Source organism: Podarcis bocagei (assembly GCF_964188305.1).
Source record: "Podarcis bocagei genome assembly, chromosome: 17".
NCBI classification, from domain to species: Eukaryota; Metazoa; Chordata; class Lepidosauria; order Squamata; family Lacertidae; genus Podarcis; species Podarcis bocagei.
Window position 1 is genome coordinate 35639215 of NC_138143.1, and position 18489 is coordinate 35657703.

An 18489-nucleotide genomic window follows, 5' to 3' on the forward strand; every position below is an offset into this window, starting at 1 on the left:
CTGACTAGTGTCCAGATGTGGCCTTTGCCAGTGCAGGCTGGTCAACCATGAACTATGGAAGAGGCCTTGGTTAGGTCAAGGAATTTAGGATATAAGATTTAATATTTGGCTTCACAACTTGAGCTCAGCGCCCATAGTTGTTCTCTGACATAAATTCAAAGAAGAACTTTTCATTTTTATTACAGTAGTACCTCAGGTTACAGACGCTTCAGGTTACAGACTCCGCTAACCCAGAAATAGTACCTCGGGTTAAGAACTTTGCTTCAGGATGAGAACAGAAATCGTGCTCCAGCAGCAGCAGGAAGCCCCATTAGCTAAAGTGGTGCTTCAGGTTAAGAACAGTTTCAGGTTAGGAACGGACCTCCAGAACGAATTAAGTACTTAACCCGAGGTACCACTGTACTTGGCTTTTTAAGGATGGATTTTAAATTTGAAACTAAAGCCATAATCCTGCGAGTCAGCTTTTGATTGGGAATTGCAGGATGGTATCTTGCACCGTTTACCTTAAAAGTAACAACATTTGAAGAAAACTTCATTAACAGAGAGCCATTAGAGACCTATTGCTGCTTGTCATATAAGCTGTGGGAAGACAGTTCCAAACCTTTAATCTTTTGGGAGGAACATTTACCTGGATCTGCAATTATCGCAACATTTTTCTGTTCCCATGATACCCGATGAGGCCTTTCGGAGTTGTTTGTCTTCGAAATGTGACAAAATGATTCTACCCAAGAGAACATTGGGAATTAAATAAAAGAACAAGAATTTACATGTTAAATTCATTGAAGAAAACAATGAGCAGAAATCACCATCATTAATTAGTTCACCTGGGAGCCAATTTATCTTGCTTGAATCGTCCCGAGACGGGCATATATATTTTTTTCAAAGTATGAGCTTCAAGGTGCAAATACAAAAATGTACCAGAATGCAAGCGGCACTTTACAAAACTGAAAGATTTTCATTGAGCTGTGTTGACAGCTCCTGATTGTTACTTGCTAAAATATAAAGTATAACACGTACTTTCTTCTGCAGCTATTCAAGCTGAGGTATTTCTCAATCTTTGCCATCATCTTCAGTTTGTACAGGCGAAATTTTTCATTACGTATCTCACTGAGTAGGTGTCTTAAAAAGAAAGTGGGGGAGAGAAGGAGAAAATTAGAGATGAAACGTTCATTATCTCCCTGTCACCTTCCAAGAAAATATAAAATTTGCACAAACATCCTACACACATGCTTTTCATGCAATATAAATTGGTCATAGCTATAAACAGAGCAAGAAATGAAGAGCGAGGAAATGCACACTGAAATTTCATATTGTCATCGTCCATATATTGCCATGTTGTCACGATTTCTCTAGTTATATGCAGATACAGTGGTACCTCAGGTTACATACGCTTCAGGTTACATACGCTTGAGGTTACAAACTCTGCTAACCCAGAAATAGTGCTTCGGGTTAAGAACTTTGCTTCAGGATGAGAACAGAAATCGGGCTCCGGCGGCACGGCAGCAGCAGGAGGCCCCATTAGCTAAAGTAGTGCTTCAGGTTAAGAACAGTTTCAGGTTAAGTATGGACCTCCAGAATGAATTAAGTACTTAACCTGAGGTACCACTGTATATATAAAACAGACTGACACCATAGACAGAAACTGCAGTCTGACTGGGCAAAGTAACATTAAAAACAATGATGTCACAATTTTATAACACATCTCAAGCATATAAAGTGTTTCACATACACTGGGTGGGATTCAACTATGTGTTGTGTGTGTGGAACTAGGCCCACTTGCCCAACAGGACTCCCCCCTCTCTCCTCCTCCCACGCACTTCCTAAATATGCTCTGGGAGTTGGGGGGGTGAATCCCAGAACAGGTTTAGGGGACACGTGAGGGATGAATGGGGGGGGGATATCAGCGGACCTCATTCCTCATGTGCATATCCCACTTAATGCTACACTGAGTTCCACCGACTACCTCAATGGTCATGTTCAGACATCACACTAAAACAGAGTTTAGAGTAACAAGTACAAGATGCAGTGAGCCTTGGGCCTTCTGTGTCCATCAGAAGGAGTTCAGAAGCTTTTGATTGAAAGTTAGTCTATACCACAGAGCCTCTTGGGCTTGCTGATTGGAACGTTGGAGGTTCGAATCCCCGCAACGGGGTGAGCTCCCATTGCTCGGTCCCAGCTCCTGCTAACCTAGCAGTTTGAAAGCACGCCAAAAAAGTGCAAGTAGATAAATAGGTACCGCTCCGGCGGGAAGGTAAACGGTGTTTTCATGCGCTGCTCTGGTTCGCCAGAAGCGGCTTAGTCATGCTGGCCACATGACCCGGAAGCTGTACGCCGGCTCCCTTGGCCAATAAAGCGAGATGAGCACCACAGCCCCAGTCATCTGTGACTGGACTTAACTGTCAGGGATCCTTTTTTGTTGTTGTTATATTTATATATCGTTTCACACTTTCAGAGGCATCCCAAAAAGATTTACAATATAAGATTGTTTGGATCAACAGTAGCTTTTTGTGTTGCCCAAACCCAACAAACTGTGATTGATCTTAACTATGGTTTGTTTGAAAAAGGTTACATTCAAACACTGGGTTATGAAACTGGCTTGTTAAGACAAACCATGGGTAAACATTAATAACGGTTTAAGACTGGGCTGGCGAGTTAAAATGTGGTTCTCTGAAATCAGAAGCAAAAGCTTCCAAACTCCTCCTTGTAAGCACATGAGGAGAGAGGAAAGCATGGTTGGCCAGTAATATTTGGTTACCTGTTGAAACTCATGTCAGCTGGCGTCCATAATACATAGCAAGAGGCAGGAAGCCCATCACGACCAGCCCTTCCAATTTCCTGATAATACGATTCCATTTCCTTTGGCGCTCCATAATGAATAATTGTCCGGATGTCTGCTTTATTGATGCCCATTCCAAAAGCTACAGTCGCTACTATACACTGAAAAATAACCACCATATCAGTTTTTAACTCCACTTTAATATTGATGCATGGAAAAAATTCAATGTTTAATATGTCCAGCTACATAGTATACAGTGGTACCTCGGGTTACATACGCTTCAGGTTACAGACTCCGTTAACCCAGAAATAGTGCTTCAGGTTAAGAACTTTGCTTCAGGATGAGAACAGAAATCGTGCTCAGGCAGCATGGCGGCAGAGGGAGGCCCCATTAGCTAAAGTGGTGCTTGAGGTTAAGAACAGTTTCAGGTTAAGTACGGACCTCCAGAACGAATTAAGTACTTAACCCGAGGTACCACTGTACTATGGCTCTGTCTCCAGTTGCAAAGCACTCATTGAAGGCAATGAAGCCAAAATGGAGCTACATCGGGCACAGCCCAGTAAAAGGTACTACCTAAAAGTCTAGTTTAAATCAATAGAACAAGCCATGCAGCCAAATCCTATGAACATATAGTAAGAGGCAGGAGCTTACGAAGTGGGGGGCGGTTCGCCCCGGGTGCCACTCTGGGGGGTGTGTGTGACTAGATGGCCCCTGCCTCCCCCCAGCTGTAGAGCAGTCGAGGGTGCACGCAGTCAGTATGGGCGCCGCTCACACAGCGACCATACAGGCCACCGCGCACGAGCGGCAGCCGATATGGCCGCCTCGCGTGAGTGGCACCCATACTGAGGCAGGGGCCATCTTGTCAACCCCCCCCCCCCGAGTGGCACCCAGGGCGGCCTCCGTACGGATGTCGCGTGTGCGTCACTGGGCGGGGTGTTGCCCCAGGTGCCGGAAAGTTCCTCTGCCACTGGTCAGAGGTATTGCTGAATTCAATGGTTCAGTGTTTGATCTAGGGAAGGGTTTGTACCAACACCTGACCAATGAGGGATTTGTCAGCAAATGGCAGAAAACCATGGCTAAAAAAGCCACCTCTATTGGTCTGTCACCCCCCAACTGTATTACCTGGGTTATGAAGGCGCCCTAAAGGCGTTAAAGCAAAGATTATGGGATAATGCACACAGTGACTTGCGATCTCGATCACACGCAGTCTGTAGTCCGCTGGCAGTAGGAGTACAATATGGGCATGTCTTTAAGTTGACATCTTACATTAAAAACCTGACAGTACCAAACTATTGAAGGCTTTTCACCAAAGCCAGACTAAACGTCTTTCCTTCTGCAGTGTTGGATGGCAGGTTGAGAGGAGTTCCCTACCAGGACAGACTTTGCTCGTGTGCTCAAGACATTGATTCCATAAAACATATTTTGTTGCACTGTGCAAAATATGAGCAAGCCAGGGCTGAACTGATACTACCCTTGCTGGTACCTTTCCCAGGAAAATCAGAGGCTCGCTATGTCAGGTTCCTATTGGAAGACCGGACAAATGCTAGAACATTAGCAGTAGCAAAGTTTTTATCGGTGGTTGCAAGAACCAATGATCCCTATATTCTGAACAAAATGCTTGTTTAACCTGGAGGTAGGCTGTATGAATCGTGTCTTGCTTTGTAACAATTTGTTGAGTCCCTGGACCGTAATAAAGATTGTTGTTGTTGTTGAATTCAATGGGATTTACTCCCAGGTTAAGTGTGCACGGAATCACAACCTTAGTTGCAACCAGTTTAAATTTTATTGGTGTCACTGGGACACAGTCAGAGCTAACTTATGCTAGATTGTGGCTGCTGAGCTTGGAAGGAAAGTGGGAGGTGGGACTTTGGGACATATTTAGTGACTATGATGCTTCCTCCTAATTTCCCCCTGCATATCCCACAAAATACAACCACATAGCATCTTATGACAAGCAAACAGCATTTCCTTCATACCTGAATTTCATCTCTCATGAATTTGTGGTGGATGTCTCGCCTTGCTGTGACTCCCATGCCAGCATGGTATGTTCCACAAACAATGTTTAATTTTGACAGCTCTGCAGCTACCTGTTCAGTTGTCTTCCTTGATGGGCAGTAAACAATAGCGGGGCCTTCAAACTCATAACTAAATCTAAGAATTTAAAGAAAAAGCATCTGCGTGTGACATAGATCATTAGGATATCCAAGGAACAAACAAAGAAAATACATTAGCCTTGTGACAAATCTTTCTTGTAGATTTTTTCCTTGAATACTGGCTCTTAATATAATAATAAACTTGGAAAAAAATACTGATCTACTGTTGTGGACTATCAACACATTTCAGAAGTTGAAAGTGTTATTGAAGTAGAAGAGCCTTTATTTAAAAAATAAATAAATTTAAATAAATATTTATAAACGTTTCTTTCCAGCGGTAACCTTGGAACACAAAATTTGCGGGCGAAGGAGGGACAAAACACACTAACTTGTCTTTTTTAACAAGGAACTGCTGTATGTCCACGATGATATTTCCAGATTTCCGTACTACTTCTAAGTATAAATTAGGCCGGTCAAAGCTGGTACATGTGACCTGGGGAGTCTTAAGGTTCAGACAGTTTATGATGTCCTCTCTGACAGAAGGGCTTGCTGTTGCAGTTAATGCAACAATGGGAACCTGAAAAGAAAAAAGAAGCAGAAATCTGGAATATGTAACGGTGATGGATAAAAAGAAATCAAAGCATTAAACTCTTTTTATACCATAATCCAAAATTTAAGGAATAAAGACTAAGCGGGCACTCTTTGATTTGATTTACTCTAATTGGTGTGGCAAGTGTAAATATATGCATGAATAAAGCACATTGTTTTCAGTAGGGTCAGATTAAGTTTCCCAGAAGAATTCTAGGAGGAATCTAGGAAATATCCATCATCACCTTTTCCTTCAATGTCAACATTTGCAGTTACAGTGAACATTCACACAGGTTATCATGATCCATATTCTGCCTTTCCTCCCACCACTTCCCTTCCTCCCCCCCAAAGGTTGCGAGGCAACCTTTAAGAGTCCATGTGCATGTAATGCTCTCCAGACTGGGAGTGAGCTACAGGATCATATACTCCCCTTTCCGCAGACCATTAATTTTTTCTTATAGCCCAGGGTTAATTATGATTTAGTCTGTTGTCTGTTTTGGCAAACCATGGTTTGCAGGCAGCCAGCACACCAGAATCAGGAGCCAAGGTTTGAAACCACTGTGGGTTAAAACACAGAGCCTAGGACTTGCTGATCAGAAGGTCGGCGGTTTGAATCCCCGCCACGGGGTGAGCTCCCGCTGCTTGGTCCCTGCTCCTGCTAACCTAGCAGTTCGAAAGCACGTCAGAGTGCAAGTAGATAAATAGGTACCACTCCGGCGGGAAGGTAAACAGAGTTTCCGTGTGCTGCTCTGGTTCGCCAGAAGCGGCTTAGTCATGCTGGCCACATGACCCGGAAGCTGTACGCCAGCTCCCTCGGCCAATAAAGCGAGATGAGCGCCGCAACCCCAGAGTTGGCCACGACTGGACCTAATGGTCAGGGGTCCCTTTACCTTTATTACAGTACAGCATGATGTACAGATTGGCAAAAGGGGATTGTGGCAATTACTGCTCTTCCATTTTTATAGTGCTTCGGCCTCTGGGAGTGCCGAGTAGTTGGAAAACAAAAGCAGATAACCAAAGCTAATATACCTGGAAGTTCAAACCATCTTCAGCATAATTTATGGTTGGCATGATTCTGAATTGAGCCTATGCTAGTATACACATTAATGTGTAATCACAGAGGGAAGAGTATGTAGTGCAGGCATAGGCAACCTCGGCCCTCCAGATGTTTTTTGGCCTACAACTCCCATGATCCCTAGCTAACAGGACCAGTCATCAGGGATGATGGGAATTGTAGTCCCCAAACATCTGGAGGGCCAAGGTTGCCAATGCCTGATGTAGCAAGTTGCCCATCCGAAACGGAAACACAAGGAATGATCAACAACTATACACAGCACACAGAGATCAAACATTTGTTTTGTTGAAGTTGATCTATGTTCAAAAAAATTAAATCACAAAAAATTCTTGCAATGACTATACTGTACCTTAGGAAGATGTTTCTTCAACAACCCCAAAGACCTGAAAGAATTCCTGAAGTCATGTCCCCATTCAGAAATACAGTGAGCTTCATCAACAGCTAACAGGGTGATGCCTAAGATGAGTTAAGACAGTTCCGATCATGTGGTTACAGAGTACTTACGACAGTATAGATTTCAGAGCCAATTGGTATATATGTTTTGCAAATTTAACCACTTATGCAAGTGGTCTACTTTGAATTAGCAGATGTCAGAAGGCAGAGTGACCCAGACCTCTGGGTGTACCTCATCTGAGGAAGAGGCCTAGGATGCTGCAGTAAGCCCTGACACACCTAAAGAACCCATTAAAGCAGCCCAACTAATCCAGTCTTACAGACACCTCATCCGAAGCAAACCTCTACATGCACCGTGGATCAGATTCTTTCCTGGACCTCTACAGTGGTACCTCTGGTTACGAACTTAATTCGTTCCAGAGGTCCGTTCTTAACCTGGAACTGTTCTTAACCTGAGGTACCACTTTAGCTAATGGGGCCTCCCGCTGCTGCCGCACTGCCGGTGCATGGTTTCTGTTCTCATCCTGGGGCAAAGTTCTTAACCCAAGGCACTACTTCCAGGTTGAATGAATGAATGAACTTTATTACGGTCACAGACCAGGATTAAGAAAAGCATATAGATAAAATAGCAGTTGGGATTTTTGACCGATAATTGTTAGGGCAAATGAGGACAAGGAAACAGGCATAAAACATCCGAATAAAATACAAGATTAAACACAGATAATGGATAAATAAAAAACTAATAATTAAAACCGATAAGAGCTAAAAACCAACAAAGACACGCAGTTAAAACAGCTGTAAGAGCATAACAACTAAAAGACTCACAGATAAAACAACTATAAGAGGCTGCAGAGTAGAAGCCTCTTAAATAGAGGACACTCACGTTAAAAACTGCTGTGCAAATATGGTTAAAACAGACAATTAAAACAATATACAACACTAAATTTAGAAAACCATGTGCAACAATAAACTGTCTCAGAATCACCCATGGAATCACCCATGGAACCGTGTTTGGGGCTTTTCATGCCGGACTATTTTTGGGTTGGGCGATGGTCTGTGCCTACAGATCTGTAGACAGAATCTGGCGACCATCCAGGTCATCTTCTGATCTTTGCCCAACAGCAAAAGGTCAAATTTTTGCTTTTGCGGGAGGTCGGCAAGCCTCACCAGTAGGGGATCCATGATCTTACTACATGCCTCTTTAGAAAAGGGACATCTAAAGAACCCGCCTTCCTCTGCTTTCTCCCCACTTGAGAGAGTTCAATCCAGACTTCTTAGAGCTCTCCTCCAAGTCCCCAGATGTGTCTCAAACGCATGGGTTAGATTGGAAACGGGGATGATGAGAGTGGAGGCTAGCATCTGCCTAACATCAATTTACAAATGGCTGACATTGAACCTACTCCCCCAAGGGATGGCCCCATTGATCCTCTGTAACCAATTCCAGTCGGGCTGGCAGACTGCAGTCCTGAACACCCTCCGGAAATTGGGTTTTGCCCCTCAAGCCCTTCTAAGTCTGGGTTTGGACCAGGCAAAAGCTACGGTCAGGCAAAGAATATTAGACACCGAGAGACAGCAGGACTCTGCAAGGTGCCCCAACTACTTCCAGGTTAGTGGAGTCTGTAACCCGAAGTGTTTGTGACCCAAGGTACCACTGTATAGCTAAGACAAAGGTGGACCCCGTGAAAGACAACAAACCAGTAGAGAAGTGCTTGCCCTGCTGCAAGGAGGCTTCCAGATCCGATGTCTACTCAGAAGAAAGCTGCACTTGTAGCCCAGCCGATGTTCAGAAAGGCATGGATCTGGTTGAATTAGTATAATAAAACCTCTGTGTCTGCCTTTAAACTCCTGCCTAGATTTCTGTTTGTCTACAGTAGCGCAACTGGGTTGCTAATGAGCAAACTTGAACCCTGATCAGACGACCCAGTTAACATTCATGCCAGAAATTATTCTAGCAAGCTTAATGCTGATTGGAACCTCAAATTAACCTGTGGACCTCCAGATGTCATTGAACTCCAGCTACTCCCAACAGTTTAGCCACCTCTTTACTAAAGTTAAAAAAAAGAAGCAGCTGTCACTTGGCAGAAATAAAACTCTACAACCTAATTGCAAACTTATGTTGGTATTTTGCAGAAGAGAAAGGGAAAAAGAAAAATGTGCTCTCCACTGAACCTTCCCAATGCTCCCATAAGTCAAGGTCTACAAAAAGTTATCTTATCCTCGCACTCCTACATCCTTTCCCATACTAAGTTTCTGGCAATTCTCAGAAGCGAAGAAGTACAGAGCACAGACAAGAGGGACTTCAATTAACAGAAACCTTGGCTGACTGGATCAGAGCCAATGTAAGCACTGGGGGAGCCCAGGTGGACAACCAAGAACATGCCATAAGTCATTTCTCTGATAAGAGCTCACTCTTTTTATCTGACCCTGAGGCAGGAATGCCAGCTGGGGCATCGCAGATTCCACACAGTAGCTGGCCTTGAAGTTAACTATGCAAAGCTGCAATTAACCAAGTCTCAACACTAGCTGGAAAGACCAAATATCCTTATCAGCTAAGGCCTTGCTCTCTTCCCAAGGTATTTTGGAGTACTTACAATCAACAACTTAGCCCAAATGAGAAGAAGCAAAATTGACCCTCCTTTTAGGACTTGAAGAAAGGGATTAAAGCTTTCATAGTAATGGTTCTCCCAAAGATCTTTTTTTCTATTCCAGACTTTGCCTATAGACAATCCTTCCTCTTCTCTGTGGCAATGGCAGAAATATTTGGTAGATTTCTGTCACTGGAATAAGAAAGTACGGCTGGAGGTGGGGGCGGGTGGCAGTGAGTGTTGTTGTTGTTGTTGAGTCGTTTAGTCGTGTCCGACTCTTCGTGACCCCATGGACCACAGCACGCCAGGCACTCCTGTCTTCCACTGCCTCCCGCAGTTTAGTCAAACTCATGCTGGTAGCTTCGAGAACACTATTCAACCATCTCACCCTCTGTCGTCCCCTTCTCCTTGTGCCCTCCATCTTTCCCAACATCTTTTCCAGGGAGTCTTCTGTTTTCATGAGGTGGCCAAAGTATTGGAGTCTCAGCTTCAGGATCTGTCCTTCCAGTGAGCACTCAGGGCTGATTTCCTTAAGAATGGATAGGTTTGATCTTCTTGCAGTCCATGGGACTCTCAAGAGTCTCCTCCAGCACCATAATTCAAAAGCATCAATTCTTCGGTGATCAGCCTTCTTTACAGTCCAGCTTTCACTTCCATACATCACTACTGGGAAAACCATAGCTTTAACTATACAGACCTTTGTTGGCAAGGTGATGTCTCTGCTATTTAAGATGCTGTCTAGGTTTGTCATTGCTTTTCTCCCAAGAAGCAGGCGTCTTTTAATTTCATGGCTGCTGTCACCATCTGCAGTGATCATGGAGCCCAAGAAAGTAAAATCTCTCACTGCCTCCATTTCTTCCCCTTCTATTCGCCAGGAGGTGATGGGACCAGTGGCCACGATCTTTGTTTTTTTTGATGGGTGGCAGCGAGTAACACACAGTAAATCAAAGGTAGAGAGGCTGGGAATTCCCAGTCTCAGGTCATACTGTGAGGTTTGCTGGAAACAACAGTGCCTTAATTGCTAGTAACGCTGAAATGATACACTGAAGAATAGCCAGCAATTTCCTCGACAGCAGGCACTCCTGTTTGGTACGCTCTCCCTGGAAAATCCTTTATCAACCTTTAGGATTGGGAGATGCTGGTGCAAACATCTGTTCCCATTCCTTTATACAGTTCTAAATTGTCAAGACTGCATGTGTCTGAAAAGATATGCTCATTTCTAAAGTTGGAAGTGGGTGAGCATTAAAAGACTAAGAGGCTTGTTTCAAAATGGGAAACCACTATCATGTGAAAACCTGATCACCTCCTTCCCTGCTGAGAGGGATCTTTGGCTCAGTTACATAGTTTTGCAAGGGCAATTGCGGAAAGGGAAAGTGTGGATGGGTCTTTAACAGCCTTTGAAACCTAACGCTTCCATTGGTTCAGCCACAGGGAATTAATTTACTGCTCTATGACATGCTATGGGAATTTGGTAGGATTGAAACAGGTCTGGGAGGGAAATATAGGGGGATTAAAGGTAAAGGGACCCCTGACCTTTAGGTCCAGTCGTGACCGACTCTGGGGTTGCGGCGCTCATCTCGCTTTATTGGCCGAGGGAGCCGGTGTACAGCTTCCGGGTCGTGTGGCCAGCATGACTAAGCCGCTTCTGGCGAACCAGAGCAGCGCACGGAAACGCCGTTTACCTTCCCGCCGGAGTAGTACCTATTTATCTACTTGCACTTTGACGTGCTTTCAAACTGCTAGGTTGGCAGGAGCTGGGACCGAGCAACGGGAGCTCACCCTGTCGCGGGGATTCGAACCGCTGACCTTCTGATCGGCAAGTCGTAGGCTCTGTGGTTTAACCCACAGCTCCACCCGTGTCCCTTATAGGGGGATTAGTGCACTATGATTCTGAGGCAGCCCCCATTTAAAACCACCTCAGTCTTAGGTTTGTGCAACTGCTTCGAAAATCATTCATGGGTGGAACTTGACATCAGTTCAGCTGAGCTACAAGAACATGACTATGCCATTGAGCTGGAGAGGCTGTAGTGCTAGAGGCTTTATCCACAAGATGTGGTGGCCGTGTCCTTACATAGAAAGATTTTGGGGCCCAGTATTTGACCACCTCTCGAAAATCACAAAACAACCAGTTGCTAAATCTTCATTAGGAAGAACTTCCTGACAGTAAGAGCTGTTCGACAGTGGAATTTGCTGCCAAGGAGTGTGGTGGAGTCTCCTTCTTTGGAGGTCTTTAAGCAGAGGCTTGACAACCATATGTCAGGAGTGCTCTGATGGTGTTTCCTGCTTGGCAGGGGGTTGGACTCGATGGCCCTTGTGGTCTCTTCCAACTCTATGATTCTATGATTCATATATAACCTACTTATCCTTACAACTAGGCAAGAAGCTGCTCCATATGGGCCTAATTAACTTTCTCTTGGTGGAGACTAGAATGACGATTGCTGGAGGCTGGAAGACCTCTTCAGATGTCACCAGCCATATTTGGACATTTGAGTTATATGGCCAAGACCATATAACACCGGTCCTGAAAGACCTACATTGGCTCCCAGTATGTTTTCAAGCACAATTCAAAGTGCTGGTGCTGACCTTTAAAGCCCTAAATAGCTTTGGCCCAGTATACCTGAAGGAGGATCTCCACCCCCATCATTCAGCTCAGACACTGAGGTCCTCCTCCAAGGGCCTTCTGGCAGTTCCCTCACTGTGAGAAGTGAGGTTACAGGGAACCAGGAAGAGGGCCTTCTTGGTAGTGGCGCCCACCCTGTGGAACACCCTCATATCAAATGTCAAGAAAATAAACAACTATCTGACTTTTAGAAGACATCTGAAGGCAGCCCTGTTTAGGGAAGTTTTTTAACCCAGCCAGATGGGCAGGGATATAATATAATAATATAATATAATATAATATAATATAATATAATATAATATAATATAATATAATATAATATAATATAATATAATATAATATAATATAATATAATATAATATAATATAATATAATATAATATAATAATTACTATTCACCTTTTCAGAAAAATTGATTCACTCAGTCTACGGAGCCCATGGGCATTCTAAAAAGCATTCTTTTGATACCACGTGTTTTTGTTGTTATTTCTGTGAAAACTCATAGGTGTATCATAAGAAACTAGACTCCAATACAGTGGTACCGTACTTAATTTGTTCCGGAGGTCCGTTCTTAACCTGAAACTGTTCTTAGCCTGAAGCACCACTTTAGCTAATGGGGTCTCCCGCTGCTGCCGCGCCGCCAGAGCCTGATTTCTGTTCTCATCCTGAAGCAAAGTTCTTAACCCGAGGTACTATTTCTGGGTTAGTGGAGTCTGCAACCTGAAGCGTATGTAACCTGAAGCGTATGTAACCCGAGGTACCACTGTAGATAAAACTCCTAGCAATTCCAAGAGCAGTTTTAACACTATTCCCTCTTACCAATTGTTCTGTCAAGTTCCTCAAGCCATGGCAAGTTCCCTGAACAGAACTCTGGGGTAATGTAGACAACTCTATAGTGGCCCCTAGCAAAAAGAGGGAAAAACAGCAGTGAGCTCAAGTTCAGCCTTCGTATGTTTGAAATTGCTCTTTCATGTTTACTGTACTTTATAAAGTTCTTTAAAAGCAACTTTAGGACTCTACCTAAGAGGCGGCACTTTATTTGTCTGACCACCCCAAAAAAAGGAGACAAGGCAAGGCTTACGCTTTGATTTCCCCTCTGACATTCTTTGACTGTGCTGATCCAAGTAGGCAAGCTTGAATTCCTGACATCCTACAAGAAAACACCACAGTTTTATTATGATTTAGATTGTAATACCCATTGGCGATAAACAGTAAAAATCTGTGTGACTGCACAGTGGCTGTTCTCTAAGCAGGGCTTTCACTAATTCGCCATAAAAAATAAGATACATTTTACGTTTTCACTGCCCATCTATCACTTTGCCTTCTAGAGTAGTATTACAGTGGTGCCTCGGGTTAAGAACTTAATTCATTCCGGAGGTCCGTTCTTAACCTGAAACTGTTCTTAACCTGAGGTACCACTCTAGCTAATGGGGCCTCCCACTCCCACTGCGCGATTTCTGCTCTCATCCTGAGGTAAAGTTCTTAACCCGAAGTACTATTTCTGGGTTAGCGGAGTCTGTAACCTGAAGTGTCTGTAACCCGAGGTACCACTGTATAGGTAGAGGAACAATTGAACTTCCAACGTCGCATCCGAAAAGGGATTTTGGTGCAGTGGGGTGGGAGATAAAGCTGAGACATTTCCTCATGCACATTTCCAGTTCAACACTACATTAAGGGTATGCGTCTCTGGGATGCGTCTCTGCATGGTTGTGACATCGTATGCCTTAGAAAATGAAATTCTCCGCTACAGAAATATGAAATCTTCTAGTTCATTTCTTTTTATTAAAGAAGCTTTTTTTTAAAAAAAAAGACCCAGGAACATCTCTTTTGCAATGAAGAAAAGAAAAGCACCTCTAAGAGAGAAAAGGTGCTACATTTGTTTTGCGCTACACTTTTTTGATAGGTTTGGACATTTTGTGGATTACAGTTAAAAAAACCAGAGACAAACATATCCTCAAAGTTTGATGCGGCTGGGAAAAGACAACAGGTCTTCCGATTTATTGGTTTAAAATATGTTTTAGGCCACCTTTTAGGGCTGCTTTCATCACAAGGCTGCTTTCATCATATAGACACAGAATCACAATATATAAAATGAAGACAAGCCCATTTCTTCACGGCAGGCCTAGACTTACTCAAGTTGTAGTACTTGGTCTTCCATCAAAGAAATAAGGGGAGAGATTACTATTCCAATTCCTCTTGTATAAACTGGTGGAAACTGAAAGCACAAACTTTTCCCGTATCCTGAAATAATATATATTGAATGAACACATCTTGAATGATATGGGAATCTCATTGGAAAACAACATTTCCTTTCCTCAACCTCCCTAGTTTGTTATCAGTCTTTATAGAGACACAGATGTATATAATGATATTAGTGGGTTTATCCTCATGTCTATGTCAGTACTAATAAGGACCTTCTACAACACTTCAAATTAAAATTTTACAGATGCAGAGAAAACCACAGCAAGGCTAAAACTGGCACGGAATTTAATGAACCAGCTTCAGTCCCCTTTGTTCCAGCGACCTCTAGATCAGAATAATAGAATAAGATGTACATGTGGCTGCACAGCTGGTGCACAATGTGGCAGCAAGAATGCCAATAGGAACAAAGTGGTCTGAGCATATTAACACCAATTCTGGCACTATGTTGCCTAGTTAGCTAATAACTTAGTATTGTCTAAATCAGAGCTTTCCAAACTTTTCATGTTGGTGACACACTTTTTAAACATGCATCATTTCGCAACACAGTACCGTATTTTTCGCTCTATAGGACGCACCCGACCATAGGACGCACCTTGTTTTAGAGGGGGAGAACAAGGGGAAAAAATCCTCCCCTTCTCTGCTCAGCGCCCTTCAGCGAAGTGGGAGAAACGGAGCCCCTTCCATTTCAGCAAAAGGAACCTGAAGCCTTCGGAGTTCCCGCTGCACTCCAGAGGCTTCAGGCGGCTATACCTGAAGCCTGGAGAGCGAGAGGGGTCGGTGCGCAGGCTTCAGCGAAAACAACGCAAAGCCTCTGGAGCGCGGAGGGAGCGCTCCCTCTGCACTTCGGAGGCTTCGTGTTGATATCGCTGAAGCCAAGGAGCCTGAATTCGCTCCATAGGACACACACACATTTCCCCTTAATTTTTGGAGGGGGAAAAGTGTGTCCTATAGAGCGAAAAATATGGTAATTCAGTTTTACTAGCAAACTGGAGGTTAAACTAAACCCTTTCCAGCCTTGGGAGGAGCACAGGAAGCATGTGTGTGAAAATGTGGAGGCTGTAGAAAGAAGGGGAAATTGACCCGAAACAGGTACTTTAAACTTCCACCATGCCATACCAAAGGCTTCCTGACCTTTCAAAGATGGAGCAGTGAGGAACAGGTGTAGGAGAGAACATCAAAGTTCATGAGCTTCCTTAAAGTTGCAGTTCTTAAGACTCCAAACCATGGCATCCAAAAAGCTTACAGGCTCCCAACCCAAAGATATCCTTAGCATTTTATCCCCCCAATGGGGCAACAACTGCTCATATCACTACACCCTAACACTCTCAGGAAGTCATCTTCATGGGTTTATCCCTCATACGACAACCTGTGGAAAAAATATATGCAGCTCACCAGTTGCCATGACAACAAGGTTGTCTCGTCTGTCTTGCAAAACCGAAGAGATCACTTTCCACTGGACCCTTGAAGTTAAGGAAAAACATGACACAAAAGGTTCAACTCTCATTTGAGTCTTATTCAGCAACTTAGCAGTCACTCTCTCATGTGCAACATAAAGGTAAAGGGACCCCTGACCATTAGGTCCAGTCGTAGCCGACTCTGGGGTTGCGGCGCTCATCTCACTTTATTGGCCGAGGGAGCCGGCGTTTGTCCGCAGACAGCTTCCGGGTCATGTGGCCAGCAGGACTAAACCGCTTCTGGCGAACCAGAGCAGCGCACGGAAACGCCGTTTACCTTCCCGCCAGAGTGGTACCTACTTATCTACTTGCACTTTGGTGTGCTTTCGAACTCCTAGGTTGGCAGGAGCAGGGACCGAGCAACGGGAGCTCACCCCGTCGTGGGGATTCGAACCACTGACCTTCTGATCAGCAAGCCCTAGGCTCTGTGGTTTAACCCACAGCGCCACCCGCGTCCCCATGTGCAACATACAGGTTTCTTTTTACAGAAAGCTGAGTCTTCTATGCTCTATTGCAGGGGTGTCAAACTCAAATTCATCGAGGGCCGCATCAGCAGTTTGGTCACCCTCAAAGGGCCGGTTGTATCTGTAGGACTATGTGTCCACTCTTTATTATCATTAATTATTGTCACTGCATTCAATTATTACTGTTTTTTGTAATAATCTAAGTAGTAACTAGCTCTGAAAGCAGAAACATAGTCAGAATAATGGCAAGTAGATATTCAAATGTACACGGCTGGCTATTGCGGATATTGCGAATTCCCACAGGTTCCTCTCCTTCTCCCTGGGAGCAAAACTCCAGAAACAATAAGTGAACTAGGCAAGAATTTGCTTCCTCTTCTTGCCCTCCCCCCACACCCAAACCAGTCGCCTCAAGATCTCTCCTCCTCACTCTGCCTAACAGTAGGGCCGGCCCCAAACGCATCCTCGCCAGGCCCCTTTTCGCTCTTGTTTTTATTGCCAGGCTTCTGCACCTCGGGGCTTCCGAGGGAAGCAGCAGACACACAGCCTGCCCTTCTCCCTGCCTGCTGCGGAACAGCTCGGCCTCTCGGACCAAAGCAGGAACACGGAAGCTGCCTAAGCCGCGAGCAGCATCTACTGCAACCCCTGGCAGGCGCTCCGAAGCCAATGCGCCAGCTCCTGCTGCCCACCGTTTCCTTGGAGGGAGATGGAGCACGCGCCCAGCGACCCCTCTCCTCCTCCTCCTCCTCGCCGCCTGCCAGCTGGGCTGGCGGCTGGGAGGGAGCGGGGGAGGGGCCGGGGCGGGTGTGGGGAGGGGAGGGGAGAGGGCAGGACTGCCTGCTGCAGTCACTCTGCTGCCACATGCCCCAGTCCTGGGAGGGAGAGGGAAAAAGAAGGCGCTGCTCCGGCGGAGGGATACAGCGCGCTGTATAAAAAGCGTGCTGCGCAGCCTCACACCTACAGCATTTTTGGCGAAGCCTAACCGGAGCCCGGCTTGTGTGGCTGATCTTCGCGCTGGAGGGGGGGCGGGCAGGCTGCAGCGCAGCTGGATCTCCGACCCTCTTTGGGCACAGCTGGCCCGGATTGGTGGTCTCTCTCACCTGCCTTCCCCCACCCCATTCACGGCTGCCTGCACTGCGGGGTCTGCTCGGATGTCCTAAGAGGGGGGTGGGGGTGGCGAGGGAGCCCTGACTTGCGCTTTCGCTCCCGACCCTTGATCCTTCTTGCCCAACCCAAATCTTCACCCTCCAACTCAGCCACCCACGTGCCCTCTTCCCAGCTCCGGGGCTCGTTGCAGTTCTCGCTTCCTCTCTGCAGCAAAAGGAAGGGAGGCAAATAAAAACCCGGGGCTGCGGCCGGTTCCTGTCTTTCAGAGAAGCCGCTTGCCCGGAACTAGAATATAAGTAGATATTCAAATGTACACGGGCCACATGACGAGGTATGGCGGGCCGGATTCAGCCCGCAGGCCTTGTGTTTGACACCCGTGCTCTATTGACTGAGCTATTCCAGCTAAGGAATTCAGAATAGAGCAGAGGTGCAAGAATTGTTCTCCTTGGTGTCTCCCTTCCTCTGCCTTCTATCACGAAAACATCCAGCCAGCCATGTCACCTTTGCAACAAGTCAATTCCTCAATGTCCCTGCCTGCCTATGCATGCAGCTAGTCCAGATGTCCACCTCCAAATGAGCCCATTGGTTCCTGTTCCACTGACCAAGCCACTATCATCTCATTTGCACCATGAGTGTGCCCTAGAAGACGCCTAACACAACACTCCCCTGGCCCTGTGGGGGGATTGATAACTTGCCCACTGTTTTCAGGGAGCCCACCCCACCAGCACTGATCTCATCATTGCAGAGTCCACCATATGTTCCAAGCAACACAGCTTAAAGACCACTGTACTATGCATGCTGGTCGCAACCCATATGGTGAGCCCTCTTCAGCAGTACAGCTGGGGCAAGGGACCTGTCCCAGGGATATATGTTTATGCGGTAAATACAAAGCACAGATCCCTTCCTATTGTTGTGTATAGGAAAGGAAAACAACAAAACTTACGGTTTAAAATTTGCATGTCCAAAATACATCTTTAGGCAAGCAATTTGTTTATCGTTCGGTCTAGGTAAGTAGGAATCTTTGAAAACACAGAAAACACAAGATTCAGAGCTAAAGAATGTACAAAATCTAGTGAAGTCATGAGAAGCAGTTCTTGTAGCTAGGTCTCCATTTTAACTTGTTATAGTGACTGGGG

The 18489-nt window shown here is 45.2% G+C and overlaps 1 protein-coding gene across 1 annotated transcript in view; it reads right to left on the reverse strand.

Annotated features, from left to right (window-relative positions):
• The window catches only part of WRN (WRN RecQ like helicase), a 77802-nt gene that overhangs the window by 27551 nt on the left and 31762 nt on the right, over positions 1-18489 (reverse strand). The window contains exons 12-22 of the mRNA XM_081177129.1: positions 18297-18372; positions 15724-15791; positions 14262-14370; positions 13211-13279; positions 12949-13031; positions 6882-6988; positions 5259-5446; positions 4753-4927; positions 2756-2937; positions 1018-1119; positions 629-721 (exon numbers count right to left, since the gene is read on the reverse strand). Of these exons, the coding sequence (XP_081033255.1) occupies positions 629-721; positions 1018-1119; positions 2756-2937; positions 4753-4927; positions 5259-5446; positions 6882-6988; positions 12949-13031; positions 13211-13279; positions 14262-14370; positions 15724-15791; positions 18297-18372 (1252 nt within the window). The remainder of the gene's footprint in view (positions 1-628; positions 722-1017; positions 1120-2755; positions 2938-4752; positions 4928-5258; positions 5447-6881; positions 6989-12948; positions 13032-13210; positions 13280-14261; positions 14371-15723; positions 15792-18296; positions 18373-18489) is intronic.